Source organism: Montipora foliosa, unplaced genomic scaffold (assembly GCF_036669935.1).
Source record: "Montipora foliosa isolate CH-2021 unplaced genomic scaffold, ASM3666993v2 scaffold_164, whole genome shotgun sequence".
In the NCBI taxonomy this organism is placed as follows: domain Eukaryota; kingdom Metazoa; phylum Cnidaria; class Anthozoa; order Scleractinia; family Acroporidae; genus Montipora; species Montipora foliosa.
This window is the reverse complement of record NW_027179465.1, coordinates 137,501-155,000: the sequence shown is the minus strand read 5'-3', so window position 1 is coordinate 155,000 and position 17,500 is coordinate 137,501. Positions and strand designations below refer to the sequence as shown.

At 41.2% G+C, this 17,500-nt stretch overlaps 4 protein-coding genes across 4 annotated transcripts in view; 3 read left to right on the top strand and 1 right to left on the bottom strand.

Annotated features, from left to right (window-relative positions):
• The window catches only part of LOC137986250 (uncharacterized), a 6,962-nt gene extending 6,366 nt beyond the window's left edge, over nucleotides 1-596 (top strand). Inside the window, exon 5 of the mRNA XM_068833472.1 lies at nucleotides 1-596. This exon is cut by the window's left edge and continues 166 nt beyond it. Within this exon, the coding sequence (XP_068689573.1) occupies nucleotides 1-55 (55 nt within the window). The 3' untranslated portion in view covers nucleotides 56-596.
• Nucleotides 597-771: 175 nt separating this feature from the next.
• LOC137986249 (uncharacterized) lies at nucleotides 772-5,078 on the top strand. The gene is made up of 5 exons (XM_068833471.1): nucleotides 772-2,333; nucleotides 3,003-3,218; nucleotides 3,354-3,493; nucleotides 4,252-4,936; nucleotides 4,990-5,078. Exons 1-5 carry the CDS (start codon nucleotides 2,150-2,152, stop codon nucleotides 5,076-5,078), a joined length of 1,314 nt encoding a protein of 437 aa, XP_068689572.1. The 5' UTR covers nucleotides 772-2,149.
• A 154-nt stretch (nucleotides 5,079-5,232) lies between these two features.
• LOC137986248 (uncharacterized) lies at nucleotides 5,233-8,925 on the top strand. The gene is made up of 3 exons (XM_068833470.1): nucleotides 5,233-5,349; nucleotides 6,390-7,389; nucleotides 8,018-8,925. Exons 2-3 carry the CDS (start codon nucleotides 6,540-6,542, stop codon nucleotides 8,923-8,925), a joined length of 1,758 nt encoding a protein of 585 aa, XP_068689571.1. The 5' UTR covers nucleotides 5,233-5,349; nucleotides 6,390-6,539.
• A 5,731-nt stretch (nucleotides 8,926-14,656) lies between these two features.
• LOC137986247 (DNA polymerase eta-like) overlaps nucleotides 14,657-17,500 on the bottom strand; it is a 5,044-nt gene continuing 2,200 nt past the window's right edge. The window contains exons 2-4 of the mRNA XM_068833468.1: nucleotides 16,966-17,031; nucleotides 15,705-15,871; nucleotides 14,657-15,491 (exon numbers count right to left, since the gene is read on the bottom strand). Coding sequence (XP_068689569.1) covers nucleotides 14,657-15,491; nucleotides 15,705-15,871; nucleotides 16,966-17,031 — 1,068 coding nt within the window. The remainder of the gene's footprint in view (nucleotides 15,492-15,704; nucleotides 15,872-16,965; nucleotides 17,032-17,500) is intronic.

Sequence of the window (17,500 nt, the reverse complement as noted above, 5' to 3'; positions counted from 1 at the left end):
CTCTCAAGTAACTCCAATACACTCCAAAGAAGTGACGGTTACTGAAGTAACTTGAAAGAGAGCCTATAAGAGGAACATGACGACTTCGACGAGAAAATCATCTGAAAATAGGGACTTTAACTAAAGATCTTCGACGGCGAAGGCGACGAAAACGTCACCTCAAAATATAACTTTACACTAGCGTAAGTCTTTCGTGATTATTTCATCTCGTTCGCGTCGTACAATGCGGGCGACGTATCCTCAAATTAAATTGGGTGCGAGCGGTTTTCAGAGTCGACAGGTTGTCGTTAAAACGTACAGAGTTCTAGAAACGTGCTAAAATGCATGCCGCACGTGCAGCACGATTATTTTTCCTCTTCTAATCAATGATATTCTTGTTTTGTTCTGGCGTTCTCGATGACGACCGCGTCGTAGATCTGTAAGTAGGGACTTTACGATCTACGACGGCGACGTCAACGAAAACGTCGCCTCAAAATACTTTCTCGAAGTTAGGCTATTTCGAAAGCGTCGTACAATGTGGGCGAAGTGTCCTAAAAAATAAATTGCGCTCGCGTTGTCGTCAAAACCTCAAATTTGGTGATTTCATTCCGTTGTTGTGCAGAGTACCGCACGACTTTGTGGTAAATGCGTGCCGCACGTGTGCAACACGATTATTTTTCCTCTTTTAACCAATGATATTATTGTGTTGTGACGTTTTCGTCGACGTCGCCGTAGTGGATCTTTAAGAGCGGTTTGCTGTAAGGACCGACTAAGGTCTGCAAGATAGAAAAACCCGATTTGCTCATACTTTGCCAGAATAAACGCCAAGGTGAAGTAGTTCTAAAAATATAAGTCTCGGGTCGTTTAGGTTTTTATTTATTTTTTCCAGTAATTTTTTATATTTTGCGTGTGACGGCAGCCTAAATTAACGGCGAAATCGGGAGTTTTCCAAAACCTTCTGTTTATATATAGAAAGCGGTCTTGACAAGATTAACCCAGGTAGTCAAAAGACCTTGTTTGTCTTGGTTATTAACGGTGTTAAATTTAAATAAAATGTTGACGTTAATTCTCGGCGGAATTTTTAAATTTATGCTCTGCTTCAGAGCCTACGACAACCGAATTTAGGCAATTTTCGAAACTCAAAAAAGCACTCTGGTACATGGCTTCACCCATCGACACTATACTCCAGGAAAGGGCAATCATTTGAGCTGCACATCGGTCGCAAAAAATATTGGGGTAAATGAAACGGTGATTTCTGAGAGTACTTTCAAAACAGGTCACTTGAGTAATGTGAGCGACCCTTTGACCTTTCATGTCAATGGAGTATCCGCATCCGACTCTTTAAAACTTTAATACATCTTCCTTTTCGTTTGCTTTCTGTCGTGTTTTCAAGTAGAAGGTTGGGTTTTTTTAATCTGGTGGCATCTACTCGCAATGTTAAAACTTGGGGGTTATATTTTGAAATTTGAAACTTTTAAGTCTGTCTTAAAGACAGTTACCGCGATATTTGTTGATCGACGAATTATAAATGCTTTTATACAACGCCACTATTAACAGCGACAGTCAATTAACTAAAATATTACGCACCCTAGTGAGGTTCTTTTGGCTGGAGACCGCTGTTTTTTAGCGAACTCAAAGCTTGAGCGCCGAGCCACTTGCACATCAGACTTGAAGCAAATAGGTAAGGCAACTTGTGAACAGCCAACTTTTGTGATGTCACGCAATATCTAAAATTTCCTGTGTTTTTCATATTTAACCAAAAATACCTACATGTCACAGTTTTAACAACCTTTAGAAGAAGAAGAAGCTGGGCTTTTGAATCTATAATCCCTTACCAAAGTGAGTTTGCCCTGGCTGGAAAACACAGTAGTTTTATCAAACTACCGCTGTCCGTTGTTACGTAACGCTTTACCAAGAAAAAACACGAGGCCTGGTGGAAGTTCATCTTCACCGTGTGCGTTTTAGTGTACCAGTGAATTTTTTTACGACTGTGTGTGTATGATTCGTCATTTTGGATTGAAATCAAACGTGTTGAAAAACCACATTACAGAAACGGAAGGTCCTAAGCGAAACACATACAAACCGAGTTTCGCTCTATTCCGTGGAACTGCATGTACGCGTGGTACTTGCCGGTTTCACCAATTTCTGAAACAAGCCGTACCAACAGAATATGGCCTCATGTGAATATGGTCAGATTGTAGGGGGAACATGTGGTCCTAGCGTAGACAATCCAGCTAATGTGAAGAGTGTCATGCTCGCCAAATGCAAGAAACCCATTCAAGGACATTTACGTGCTTACAATGTTCGAGACGCTGGTTTAGACTCCGAGTCAAAGCTGTTACTGGCAAGGGCAGGTATGTATAACCACTATTGGCGTTGTAGATTTGCACAAGACAGGCAAAGGCTCCTTTTAAATTTGTTTTTTGGCTAGCACTATTTAACTTGAACATCAATATATTCCTAGATATCGCAAACTTTATTTGGTCTGATTTGGCTGATTTGGGTGTTATTTCCAAGTTCATAGGAGGTTTTCACGTGACGTCATCGTCGCCATGTTTGTGTTCGAAAACAAAAGATCTCTCGTTAGGTTCTTTTGTTCGTCAATTAGAAGCCGTACATTTCTCTGTTGTTATTGGTGTCTCAAACGTTGGTTGCAAACGTCCTATACTTTCAAATAATCCTTGCTGACCGTTCAGCTAGGAAAACCATTAGCAGCAGTTCAAAAGGGAATAATAACTCAAGGACAAAGTGCAAAATTTCAGTTTACGATAACATTGTAGCTCGATGAATAAGATCAACTTTGCGGTCAGCTATCTCAAACCGAAACTAAAACTTTATTGAGTTCACAAGAAGATTGGGCTCTCTGGTCCTGAAGACTTCTTCAGTTGAAAACAAACAAAAGAGCGAGAGTGACTGGCTGCCATGGGACAAATAAGAAGTGGTCTGTACCGGGCTTTCAAAACCTCCCATATACGGTGCCTCCTACATCAGTACCTAATTTTGTAACCATTTCATATTTAAAGGCATTTTTGATATCAGCGAAGGTCACCTTGAACTTACGATTTGCCCAAGGCATCGCGACAAACTTGGCATCAGATGGCGCTCGAACAAAACAAACTGTACTGCCCCAAGTGAATGGTCGTCGCATGGCAAGTCAGTGTCAGGGGAGAGAGGAATATCTCTTCGTCATTCCAAACTGCTTCACCAGCAATCCCAAGTGCTGCTTCCTGTAGGCTCACGTGAGTTTACTACCCATATTTCTGTCGTACAAAATTGATGTGTTTTACTCAAGAAACGTAAAACAAAAGTTAAAAAAATAGAGAGTGTAAAAGACGTTACAGTTACAGATTTGCTGTTGTTTCGCTTTTCTTTAGAAATATGCAAGCAGTGTAGACGGAAGCTGGAGAAAGTGGCATCGCTAGTGACATTGTCCACCCCATTCTCCGCTTCAGAGTCAGTCGAAGACCCTGATGACGTTGGGGCCCAAGAGGTGATCTCAGAAGATATCGTACAGGTATATAACTCCTGATAAACTTAGGGTGCGTTCGATTGACCGTATTCCGGAATAAGAATACATGGAATATAAGTTAGAAATCCTTCGTTTTTACAGAGATTCACATTAAAATTGTCACAGATCCGCTAAAATGATATTTTAAATATATTTTTATAATCCTTGCTGCCTCGAAACGCGCGAAACATACCGTTTTAATCATTACTCCACGTATCCTTATTCCGGAATATTGTCAATCGAACGCGCCCTTAGTTACTGTTGCACAAATTGTTTATGGTCATAAAATCTATCCGAGTGGACTGTACAAACTCTTCACTACTCCTCGACAACAACAACCATTCCTTATTTCCTAAAATTAACTTACCAAAACAATTACTGAGGAGGTACAAAAATTAGAATGCTTTGACTTCACAGTTATACATGTAAAAAAATTTACTGAGAAAAAAAGAAACAGAAAATAAGCTACAAACAAGTAATTAAGTATACTTAAATAGTTGGCTCTAGTTAACGCCACGAAGAAGGAGCAGAATTATTTGCAACTACGCCGTTATTTCATTATTGCTGACTACCGCTGTCTTTGCACACTGCGAGAAAACAAATACTATGCGTTATTCGTAGCCTAGGTGCAAACGTTTTACAACAGAGACTATTTCCCTTGATCGCCATGAAGAATTTTACTACAAGTTAACTGTTTTACCTGCATAAGCCTGAAATCATTGTCTTTTTTCCCTGATTAATTCGGTTTTCTCTTTAACACATAGAGAGAAGATGAAGATAGCCAAGAAGACGTATTACAACTAGTTGATTCAATCCTTCACTTGGCGATTGACGACGAGAGCTTGACTCAGCCCGATGATCAACTTGATGATTCTCTCCACCACTCGTCACTAGAGAACGTGAGCCTTTATGAGCCCGACTGTCAAGCGAGTAGCAGTGAAACTTCTAGTGGCAACGAGTCACCCAAAAGCAGTCAGGCCACAAAGCGTTCTCTCCTGAATGACTTCCTACGTTCATGTGATGCTGATACGATCGGGCCACACAAAAGACGATGGGAGTTATCCAGCGTACGTACCAGAGCTAACCATGTATCCAAGGCGAAGTCCCTAATTGTTGCTGGCCTTAATGTAATTGCCCCAGGAGATGCAAGCTACCTTTGGGAGGCCGTAAGAAAATCTGGTTCTGTCGAGAAGGAACTGGGTATTGGCGAACAGCATGAGGAGCAAAAATATCTTGAGGCACTGACAGAATCCTACCGAAACGCATCTTCCTGGGAAACGAGACGTCAAATATTATCAATCATGGGGGACCAGACATCGTTTAAACGCCTCCAGAGCTACATACCAGGTCTCACCGAATACCGATTTAAAATTGCAAGACAGCATTCCCTTCACTATGGGCGTGGGGCCGAAATACCCCGAGTAAGAAGCCCTAGGATGAGAGTGGAAAGTAAGCAGCTTGATCATTTTTTAACTTACATAACAAGTCCGCATGTCATCCAGGACCTCCCGTTTGGTCAGCGGTACCTCCGCCTCTCCTCTGGGGAGATACTAGAGACTCCAAATGTCATCAGGACGATGATTCCCAATAGGCTAGTAAAGCAATACCAGGCTTACTGCGCGGAAACAGATTTTACTCCATTCAGCTCAGCAACCATGCTAAGAGTCCTGTCCGCCTGTGCAGCCACCATGAGGAAGTCCCTACAGGGGCTAGATTACATTGCGGCAGATGGCGCGAAAGGTTTTGAAGATCTGTCTCTTATTGTGGAACGCCTAAAAGATAAGGGGCTTGACAGAGAGATCGCTAAAAGCTGGGAAGTGTCTCTGAAGGAGGGGAAACAATATTTGAAGGCTGACTATAAGGTGTTTTTGACTGTCAGTGATTTTAAAATGCTATTGTTACTCCAGCAAAGTACACCACATTCCGTGCACTTGATGTCATTGCATACATATCCCAAGAACAAATATCCGTTTAACTCAAAGTGTACAGTGCTTTTTAGTTATTAGCTTTTTATTTAATTTGCTACGGTCTGTGGATTAATTGCTTTGAAAATATAACAATAATGACGGTGCATTTCATAATCATACAACTTTAGCCAATTGGATTGCCCCATTTTGGTCACGTGCATGTTTCTTGATACCCAATAAAAAGCCAGATCAAGATTACTCCGATTAGTTCAAAAACTGATGAAAACACTGATAAAGACAATTGAAAAAAACAGATAAATTAACTACCAGTACATAATGCATTTTAATTTGGGATATTCAACATAAAACTTTCGCAGTACCTTTTATCATTAGCGTCCAGATGATTAAAAACGAATTTGGACCTCTAATAGTTCGGTGAAAGAGCATCCATTTCAGCAAGGTCAGTACTCAAGGCTTGAACCTCGTGTGGTTCGTAGTCTTTGAAAAGTCCACCGCAACCTAAAACCAGCACTTGTACCTCTCTTAACCTCAGCCACTCGACGAAAATGTTCACAGCCCAATTATTTTTATATTCAGTTGCAACTGGAACGGCCTCGTTAACCGAATCACTTTCTTGGGAAGACGATTTTGGCGGGCGAAGACGACGTGATTCTGATTCGCTCTCCACCACGCCCTATTATGTCAATTTATTCAAAAGTTCTGCCTTTAAACTTACCCAAATATTGAATATTCATTTCCTTTAAAAATTCCTATCACTTGTCTGATAAAACAAAAGATCATCACATTAAACTCATACTTTGTTAAAAAAAAATTGAGCAGTCCTATCAAAAACTCGTGCTTCGTGTTTTATCAGGGATTTCAAACACCTCCAAACTATAATTATCTGTTTCTCGGTGTTTGAAACCCCTGCTGAAAACACTCGCACTCGTTTTTGACATATTACATCTAAATCTACGAGTGTATTGTTTTCCTAGGTTCATGTATCTGATTGCTCCTTTGTGGCGGACCATTGCAGTGAACATGCTCTGAGCGACAGCAACGACAGTGAACTAAGATCTCTCTGCTCACACACCCACAGTCTCAAGTGCTCGCAGTGTGAAAGACTCAGGGATGTCCTCTACTGTATGGAAAGATACCTAGTTGAGTCAAATGCAAAGTTCGCGCCTGAGGAGCTGGAAGATCTCTCGCACACACTGAATGAAGCAGTCAAGGCAATCCAGTCCTGGAAAGCCCACCAACTCAGAAGTGTTAGACAAGACGCAGCAAGAACTGTGTGCTTGAGCGCTTTAAATGAGTCCACTGTCCTTATCACACAGGATTGGGCAATGAAATTTTTACCAGTCAAATACAGAGAGTCCCAGTCTGATTGGTTTGGAAAGCGCGGGATATCTTGGCATATCAGTGTCATTGCAAGAAAAATCAATGGGCGGTATGAAAGTCAGAGCTTTGTCCACATCGTCGAGAATACATCACAAGACAGCTCTGTTGTAGTGCGCATTATTGAACATACCTTGAGGTCACTGAAAGAGGAGAATCCCGGAATCGACACAGCTTTCCTACGCCAGGATAACGCCGGATGCTATCATAACTCGGCTGTAATAGCATCGTGCTCTCTAATGAAGTTGAATACAGGGGTCAGTGTCCGTAGAGTGGATTTCAGTGACCCACAAGGAGGTAAAGGGGCCTGCGACAGAAAAGCTGCGACTATCAAAGGCCATGTGCGCAGATACATCAATGAAGGGCATGATGTGCAAAACGCCAAAGAATTTAACACAGCCATCCTATCGAATGGAGGTGTCACCGGGGTCCGCGTTGCTGTTGTCGATGCTGCAGTTGCCGCTTGCGAACTGCCTCAGGTGAAAATGGATGGTGTAAGCATGTTAAACAACTTTGAGTTTTCTAGCGACGTGGTGACGGTCTGGAGAGCCTTTGACGTCGGCCGAGGAAAGCAAATAAGCAAATCTAAGCTTCATGGTAAGGAAAAAACCTAAAAGAGTATAATGGAAAAAAGTAATCGTCGTTTAATTCACCTTATTAGCTGAGTACGCTGTTCGCATTGTGAGCTACGGACCAAGTTTTGTTCTCGGAATTATGCCTCAAGGGAAAAGCGCACGGACAGAAAATCGAGGGAAAAGGTGGGATCCGTTACTTACAGTAATGATTTTGAACTTGGCTAATATCATGTTTATTTAGTGTAAGGCAAAGTGATTTCTCGCTCTGCGTCCGCACAGTAAGTTACGGAACTCAAATTGACCAGCCACAAAGCAAGAAAATACTCAGCTATATGATAATAATTATGCCATTATCACAAATATGAGTGGGAGGACAACCAGCTGTCGCCCTATGAAGACCTAGCCAGCTGGTAGTTGAAGAAACGTTGCGACTTAATCGTGTGGCATTGATTATATTTAAAGACTATCTGTTCTATAGAGATCAATATAAGGTAGGGTGTGGGCTAGCATATCCCTGTCACATAATATGGGCGCATGGCACGTATCCAGTCACGAAGAATGATAAATTAAACTGAAAAGCCCGAGCTGTTTAAAAGCAATAGGCTTTCCTAAGTCATAGATAAAGACCACTACTTGTGCTGTCTTTTTAGTTCCTGACTTTTTGCAAGCCTGCCGATTTGACTGCAACATTTCACCTGGTGATTTCGTCGGTGCATCCCAAGAAACTTCTAAGAAGCCAGGACCCAATGGAACCTTGGAAGAAGAAGTGAAGGACGATGGTGACAAGAAAGCTGCCACCATTCTGTTCTCCTGCCCAAATGAAGGTTGTGTGAAGATGTATGAGCGACACTCAAGTCTTGAAAAGCACTTGTCCTTTGGGAAATGTAGAATGATGCCTGAAAAAGAGAACTTACTAGACAAAGCTAAGAGGACATACCACGCTCTCCTAAAGGAAGATACAAGTACGGCTAAAGCACTAGAAGCAGGAACACTTGAGGTGACGGATGGTGTCAGCTTGTCAGAGGGTTGGGCTTTGAAAACAACAAAAAAATCCGCACGATTCAATGAAGCTCAAAAGAAGTACTTGGAGGATAAATTTAACCTTGGGCAGGAAAAAGGTCACAAGCAAGACCCTGAGAGAGTGGCAAAAGATATGCGTTTTGCAAAGAAAGCAGATGGGTCTAGGCTGTTCTCAAGCGACGAGTTTCTGTCCGCACAACAGATACAGTCATTCTTTTCAAGAATGGCATCTAAGCTGCGTCACGCTGCGGCGATAAGTGATTCCGATATTAAAGCTGCGCAACACGAGCAAGAGTTCTGTGATACCCGTCAGGTTGTACTAAATGAAGTACAGTTGCAGCACCCCATCGCTTATGACAACTTCAACCTGTGCGACATGCGTAAGAAAGGAAGCTTAAAAAAACTTAACATAACCATGCTAAAGATTGTTTGCGAGTATTTTGGTGTGTGCACAGATGGATTCCACGTGAGGCGCAAGGCGGAGTACATTTCTGCATTAGTGGAACTGATCGACGCATGTGGTTGCTACCCCGTCTGAGATCTGTGTTCTTGATTTAAGTTGAAAGTCCTTGTATCCCAGGCATGACTAATCATATCTTTCATAGATTATTAATATAATCGTCATTATGCGGGAAATGAAAGAGTGTCGTCGTTGTTGTTGTTAATTGCACGTGTAACCTTTCAGTTGGGTTCTTTTGCCTATCCCTTGCAAGTTCTTTTATGCACCCCAGATTTCGAAACTGTGTAACAGCATGAAGAGAAACAGGATGTCGAATAGTTTGTTGTAGATAGTGATAGAAAGTGTATGGAAAACACAATACAGTTTACTCAGCTAAGTAATTAGCACCAGGCCGGTTAGCTAGATAAATCATCAAACCAATAAAGTTCCCTCCCCCACCATACTAATTTAAATGGCAATAATTAATTAAAGAAGCTTCCATTGCTCTTAAATGTCACGCCAAGATAAATCCACTGCAAGCCCTTAGTAAGGGGGCTGCCATTTATGAAGAAACACATTGATTTAAGGTTTTGGTTTAGAGGAATTAACCTTTTCGTCTGCGAATAATTAATTTTAATTATTACCGATTTTCATTATAATTTTGAACAATATCATATCAATTTTCCTTTCCTCAAAAAATACGAAAAAAATGTGATATTGCGTGACATCGTAGTCGATTGACAGCTTCCCTCGCGAGTGACATGGCTCGGCGCTCTCTCTCTGAGTTTGCCTATAAAACTACATGTACTGTGGTTTCCAGTCAAGAAATGCTCACCAAGGTAAGGGATATTTTTTTACATATTCAATGAATCAAATCTAACATCGCTCTTAACACTGACGATGTGTAAAATACTTTTTGAATAATTCGTCGATCAACATATCGTAACCGTTCAAGTTAGTTCCTCAATCTCAAAATATACACACCAAGTTTAACATTATGAGTAGATGCCTCCAAATTAAAAAAAAAACAGCCTTGTACTTTAAAACACGACAGTAAAGCAAACAAACGAAAAGGAAGATGAATTTCTTTGAACGAAAGTCACGTTTTAAAGAGCTGACTGTTGACATGAAAGGTCAAAGGGCCGCTCATATTACTCAAGTGACCTGTTTCGAAAGTCGTCTCGGAAATCGCCGTTTCATTTACCCCAATTTGTTTTTCGACCGATGTGCAGCTCAAATGATTGCCCTTTCCTGGAGTATAGTCTCGATGGGTGAGTCCTTGTACCAGAGTGCTTTTTTGAGTTTCGAAAATTGCCTAAATTCGGTTGTCGTAGGCTCTGAAGCAGAGCATAAATTTAAAAATTGCGCCGAGAATTAACGTCAACATTTTATTTAAATTCAACACCGTTAATAACCAAAACAAACAAGGTCTTCTGACTACCTGGGTTAATCTTATCAATACCGCTTTCTATATATACACAGAAGGTTTTGGAAAATTCCCGATTTCGCCGTTAATTTAGGCTGCCGTCACACGCAAAATATAAAAAATTACTGGAAAAAATAAATAAAAACCTAAACGACCCGAGACTCATATTTTTAGAACTAGTTCACCTTGGCGTTTATTCTGGCAAAGTATGAGCAAATCGGGTTTTTCTATCTTGCAGACCTTAGTCGGTCCTTACAGCAAACCGCTCTTAAGTCCCTAATATAAACTTGGGCGCTTTGCAACCATTTCGCGTTGCTCGGTGTGTAAACTGCATAGCTATTATCCAGGAAATAGCCAAAAAAATTAGTTATCTCATGTCGTTATTAGGAAGAAATCCTTCTCGTCGAAGTCGTTGGGCAAGGGTTACTGTTAGCATTAATTCCGCGTAGTTCTTTAGTGCACGGTCCTTATGTTCAATAGCTCCGTCCAAACTATTCATACAGCTTGGTAACCTACCTGGGCTGGTTACCAGGAAAGTACGCCTTTTCACGGTAAAATTTCAGATATAATGGAAAGATAAAGCATCGCATTTACGTGAAACGGAAAACGCGAAACGGTGTGGTGCTGCTTGTCATAAACCACATTAAAATTAATTCTACCTCGTCTCTCTCTTATGAAAAGTTACTTGACAACTGCTGCTAACACGCAAGAAATAAACTCATATCAGACGAATTTCTTCAATTTTTGGCAAAACGCAAATTTTAGTCCGACGTTTGCCGTTTATCGTAAACGTGATGTTCAATCTCTCTAAGATCTCTGTACCCATACGGAAGACCTTAGACAGCAATGACCAGAACCAGGTTGCTGACCAGCGGTTTTCGTTAAAACATTGGCTTGCTGGGGGGTGGTCAGTCTCGCGGGCTCAGAAAACCTGGTTGTGGTCATTGTTATGCTCGTACAATAATAGATACTAGTGGTAAACAAGTCCGGAGAACTTTCACATTTCTACTCGTATTTATTAATTCGAAATTGTACTCAACATCGTACGAGTTTGTTAACAAAACAGGTCGTTTTTAGGAAATTAATCTCGACAGCATTGTTCATTCCAAGGGCAGGCCCTAGTTTTTTAAGGTAGATATATAGTTGCCTTGTCTAAGGTTACACACGTACAGTATCAACATATACATGTTATTAGAAATTCTTTCCTTCTAATAAGAGTTTCTTTTGATTCAACCACGTTGGTTATTTGAAAGCAATTAAGAATGAAAGTAGAGCAGTTTTCAAAATGACTGTCGAAAATAATTACGCGATTGCAATTTCTACGCTAAGTGATTCGTTAAAAAATTTCGCGCCAGTGTATCAACAAATGAAAGGAAAACCAAAACCACGTTTTGCACGCGCGGTTTTTCCCCCGCTTTGAGCAACGTACCTGGAATTGCTTGGGTTTTGGATCGTTTCATTGTACTGTTTGCATCTGCTATGGTTGGTTGATGTAATTACTTTGGTATTTGTTTTACGACATTCAATTTAAAACCGCTCTATTAACTGATTTGTATTCTGTAGTAAAGTTCTCGTAAAGGAAAGGTAAAATTGTCGCAGTACATCCAGGAAACGTTTTGGCTCCATCCACACAAATTCGTTGTCGTTTGAAAACGCTCGTTTTTCGATGCGTTAATAGGAAGTTAAATAAAGCAAGGACAAATGGGCAGCGTCCGGCAACGAAAACTTCACTCCAAACTATAACATAGCGCTATCGAAAGTATTTCGAGATTATTCCGTCTTGTTCACCTTGTACAATACGGGCGAACTATCCTGTAACTGGATGGATACGAACGGTTTTAAAGGAACATAGAAAATTAATGGTTTAATCAATTTTTGTTTTGTGGAGTACGGCAAAGAAATGCACGGAAATTCGTGCTGCACGTGCAGCACGATTATTTTTGCTTTTTTAACCAGTAACGTTCCTGCTTTGTGGCGTTGGCGTTTTCGTAGCCGTAGTCGTTGTTTAAACTTCCTTCCGGCAAAATCGAGCTTAGTGTAACGATCTCTAAATACAACTGAGGATTGAACAAGTGTGCTTTGGGGACGCACTGGGTTTCGTTTTCTTTGAATCATTATTTTGCAAACTTTTAAATAGCTTACGTGCATCACATATTCGTGAACGGGTGGACCCCACTGGAACAAGTTACATGGAACGGGAACAATCACAAAAAGATCAGTGACGGGGGTTTGCATTAAAGATATAATTCATGAATAATATTTGTAAAAAGCTTTAAAATACAAAGCAATGTATGGCGTTCTTTCTTAAATTAAAGCTTAATTATATCTCAAAAATGCATGGTTACCCCAGTTTTCTTTTTGGATACAATGAGTACTTACTAAGATCTACTTTTAAACCACGCAAAAATATCCCGGTATTAGTAAGCATCACCGATAGGAAATCCGAGTATCTTGAGACGCGCAGAACGTATGCGCAATAACAATAGTAGGCACCGTCCTTAAGAAACTGCCAACAGCTTGTTTTGGAAAGCCGACCTTTTAACATGTTTTCAAGGTAGCAAAAAGAAAATTGACTGTGAAGTTTGACGATTCACTTCCTCTCCGTATTGAAGAAACACAGGGAATTGTGACACCCGAAAATGGCCCGTAAAATCTCGGGACTCTTGAGAAACGGGCACCAGGGCCCAGTTGCTCAAACGATGGATAGCGCTAACCGCCGGATAAATCACTATCCACTGGATAACTCAATCAGTTTTGCTAGTGTTTATCGGCAGGATAGTGATTTATCCGGTGGATAGTGCTATCTATCGTTTGAACAACTGGGACCAGCTCTATTCCGTTCAACACGTCTGTGCAACATATTGTTCAACATTTGCTAAGCATCAAATGTTGCAGGAGGATGTTGAACCGAGTGTCATCATCAGCTTAAGAATGACGTTTCGATGAGTCACCCATCATTTCCAAGTTCGTCACGAAACTAGAGTCGGATCTCATTATGGAATAAATTTCTTGCGGAAAACGTGTTGCATAAGATTAAAAAAGAAATGCAATGTGCATGGAATGTACACCGTTTTTAAGAAATGCCTTGGGAAGCTAGAATGTTTTTATCCGCAGGATTCGATGTCAAAGTTTAGCTATGTCATTCATTGGTGGTTTTCACGTGACGTCATCGCCGCCATATTGGTGGACGAAAGCAAAAGATCTCTTATTAGCTCCCTTTGTTCGTCCACCAGCAATTGTGCATTACGTCATCGCCAAGAGATGAAAATCAATTATTTGGGAGTTTTCAAAACGAAGACGGCGACGTCCACGACTACGTCACCTCAAAATATAACTTTGCACAATCCTACGTCTTTCGCGATTATTCTATCTCGCTCACGCCCTACAATGTGAGCTAAGAATTCTAAAGATAGGCCATTTTTGCGAGGTCATGTCTGTTTCCTCTTCAAATCGAGTCTAAGAGCGAAGTTCTTCTTATGAAAATTAGTTTTCATTCATATGTAGAGCGGTTTTCAATTGAGTGTCGAAAGTAATTAGTGAATTGCTTTGGTTTTGCATTACTTCACTCAGTGATTGGTTCAAAGTTCTCGCGCCACTTTTTCAACCAATCAGAAGTGAAACCAAACCAATCGTAGCTCGCGCGTGCACATTTCCCGCGCTTTGTGTCGGCTACCTGTAATTACTTCAAGTTTTGATTGGTTTACTGGATTGTCTCCGTCCTTTCTGATTGGCCAAAGTAATTACTTTGGTTTTGGTTTTACGACACTCATTTGAAAGCCGCTCTAAAGTAACTCTAATTACCAACCCAAAAACTTCGCACTTAGACTCGCTTTGAAGAGGAGGCAGACATGAACTCGGAAAATGGCCTATTAGTTGGGTACGAGCGGTTTCAGAGTAAAAATAAAGAATGAAAGGGTTTACATGTGTACGCCGTGGATGACGTCAACTTTATTCCGATGAAAAGTTGGAGGAATTAACTTTGGACCCAAGTTGTGTAAATTTTCCACCGCCATAATAGATCCCGCGGGCCTTCCCGCACCCAAAGAATGTCCCACTCAAAAAAAATCATGTGAAATTTACCTATAGAATGTTTTCATATGACGTCACGGCGGCCATGTTGGTGTTCCAAAACAAAGGAATGGCACCCATGGTGGTGTACCAAACTAATCCTCCGGGAATTGAACTCTATTTTTATGCTAATACTTTCTTTTGTTTTAGCAATCCAATATGGCTGCTGGTCACGTGAGTGAAAACGCTCCATACTCACTCACATCATCAATAGTTACAGTTACCTAGCATTTACAATTTTTTGATATTTACGTCTTAGAAAATAAAAGACATTTGGATAAAGTGTAAGCCATCTTAAACTGACATCGAAAAATGCTTCACTATATTTACAAGCAGCTACTTTGGTGAAAAAAGCGACTCAATAGTAGTCCGTTGTTTTTTCTTCGGCGGCTCAGCCGAAAAACTTGAAGCTCCCGCTGAACTTCGTTCGAATTTTTGCAGGTCGACCGCAAAATGGTAGTCCGAATGCTCGGGCATCTGCCAGGGAGAAAATTCCCAACTGCTCTTTTCGCATTTCACAAGTTCTGCGTTGCTATGCTCCGCTTCGTTGTCATAGCTGTCACGAGGTCCATCCGATGCGTTGCTACGTTCGCCTTGTGTATTCAAGCGCAAACCGCTGGCCGAATCTTTGACAGGCGATGAAGCCGGTGAACCAAAGCAGGCTTCTTCTTCATTCAGTTCAACTTGATTCTTGTTTTTAAGAAAAGACTGTTGAATTTCGCGCTGTACGCAATCCGGCAAGCTTTCCAAAACGGAGCTGTCAAGTTTACAGTTTTGGTATGGGTTGTGGCATTTCCTTCGCACACTCTTTGTATCCGTTCCGCGGTTGGAAAAAATTGCTTCAATCCCTTTCTTGTTTACAGGATCATTGTTCCTAAGTTTACAGTTTGAAGCAGTCTTAACATCTCTCGTACTGTCTTCCGTTTCATTGTTAATTCCGGGAAACTGAATCCCACGGTTTTCGTATCCTACTTGGAGACCAGATGAAGGCTCGTTTTCAACACTTTCTCCGACACTCAACGAAGAAGAAATCACCTCATCGTTTGGTGCGTTTGCAGCAACTTCTGTGCAGGTTTTCTTGTTAAAAAAGGAGCTTATAGAGGGCGTGCTATTTTGAGATATTTCTTCAAATTTGCTTGCTGAAATGTTTATGACAACGATTCCCGGATACCTGAAAATTTCAGAAAGCCTAATAAACTATTTTCGATGATTTCATTTGAGCCTTCAAGGCAAATACCTCGTTGCTTTGGTTTCGCATTCCCATGCTTTCTGAGTGGCTGATATGTATGAGCAACGCTCATAGACGACACCTAATTTATCTCACACAAGCTGCTCTTACCAAGTTGAGATTCCCTTTGAATAAAAAGTTCTTAGCTTTACTCACCAAATGTTGGTTTTCTTATCCTTGGTTGAATTAAATGGAACCAGAAGATTGTACAAATCCTTGGCGATTTGTACTGCACTTGAATCTTTCAGGTGACAAGATCGAGTAAAGGATGTGTTGTTCTCCGTCTTGAAAGCGACACCCAACAATTTCGCTTCTCTGTTATTCTGAAAGCCAAAACAAAACTCTTGTCGTGAAGACTTTGACGCGAGGAATTTTCATGAGACAATTGTTTATTTGCTGGTGCGAATATGAAGATGTTACAAATCTTATGTCCAATGGAATTTAAAGACAAGAGGCCGACCGAAGCCGAAGCCTTTTTCTTTAGCTTCTACCGTACCTCACGGCAGGGCTGGGCGCTACTCCGATTCCGTCGCCTGCACAACTTGTTCCCAGGGATACCGGTACTGATTTTACCCACAGCGAATGGATGAAACGCTGAGTGAACACTGGAGCGCACGAGCTGGGATTCGAACTCGGAGCGCTAAAATGCAGTCCGCGAGCGATATCCTCTACACCACGCACAACGATAGTAGGACCGAGCCCCTCTCGTTACCACCAAGATGGCGGCGTGTGCGAGAGGCGCGATCTTTATAACACAGAAATGGGGTTTTCAACTGAGGTGATATGGGGCGTTTTCCATTTACCAAGAAATTCCGGAAATTCCGGTTGGGATGTAAATGGAACACACGTTTTTGGTTCGTTCCACTGGAAAATTTCCGGAATAAATGGAACTTCTGAAAAAGTGGTCCTGTTTTCCCGTTGGAAACTTTCCGATGGAAATGTGTGTTCCATTTACAACTTTTGAAAGGTCTTACCACTTCCTGGCTATTCACGGCCACATTTTTAAATTTTGGCGCGTAAAATCGCAATCACTGGGCGGCGAACGGACCTGAGTTAAATGGAATTTCCACCGAAATTTCCGGAAATTTTTTGTAAATGGTAAACAATCATGGTAAAGAAATTCGAAAGCTGAGGTTTCGATCGTTAGCCCTTCCTCAGCGCCATCTATGTTATCCTGTCTGTCTACTCACTACTACTATGTCGTTTCTATCCCGCGGATAAATATGTTTTTGGCAAATATTTGCTGTACCCGTGCAGAGCTACATATATTTGTGACATTAAAATAGCCACAGAAGCATTGCTCGTGTTGAGGGAGCTTTTGCCATAACCGGAAATGAGGATGAAGTGAAGAATCCCTTAATTATTAATCTTTTGGTCCACATTTTTGACAGTCGAATGAAGTGGCCCTTAATCTTACCAATTCTGATTCCTTTGCGAGACGCTCATGAAGTTCACTAGCCAGCTGTTCAAGCCAATATTTCACCTGCAAACATAATAGAGAGATTAGTGAGTCTCACGGCGCGTTCGATTGACCCTATTCCGGCAAAAGAATACTTGGAGTGATGACTTAAAACGGTTTGTCTGGCGTTTTGAGGCAACAAGGATAATAAACATATGTTTAAAATAGCATTTTGTCAGGTGTTTGACAATTTTATTGTGAATTTCGGTAAGAACGAAGGATTTCTAACTTCGATTCCATGCATTCCTATTCCGGAATACGGTCAATCGAAGGCACCCTTAGCTTCACGTTTGCGGCAAACGGCAACGCCAGACTAACATTTGCGTTTTCCCAAAAAGAGCAAAAGCTGTCAACTTATCAAAAGTCAGAGACGAGTCAGAAGAAGAGAATTTTTCTCCTTATGACAAGAAGCCTGTATGACGTGAAGTTAAGGCCTGGTTCACACGTAGAACGCAAATGCAAATGCAAACGAAAACGAAGTTCACACGTCTAG

Bases quoted from the DNA above. Each gene is read 5' to 3' on its own strand.
- LOC137986249 (XM_068833471.1), top strand. From the start codon at position 2,150: ATGGCCTCATGTGAATATGGTCAGATTGTAGGGGGAACATGTGGTCCT. The intron at 2,334-3,002 runs GTATGTATAACC...TCATATTTAAAG, and splicing joins GCTGTTACTGGCAAGGGCAG to GCATTTTTGATATCAGCGAA. The intron at 3,494-4,251 runs GTATATAACTCC...TTTAACACATAG, and splicing joins TCTCAGAAGATATCGTACAG to AGAGAAGATGAAGATAGCCA.
- LOC137986248 (XM_068833470.1), top strand. From the start codon at position 6,540: ATGGAAAGATACCTAGTTGAGTCAAATGCAAAGTTCGCGCCTGAGGAG. The intron at 7,390-8,017 runs GTAAGGAAAAAA...CTGTCTTTTTAG, and splicing joins AAGCAAATCTAAGCTTCATG to TTCCTGACTTTTTGCAAGCC.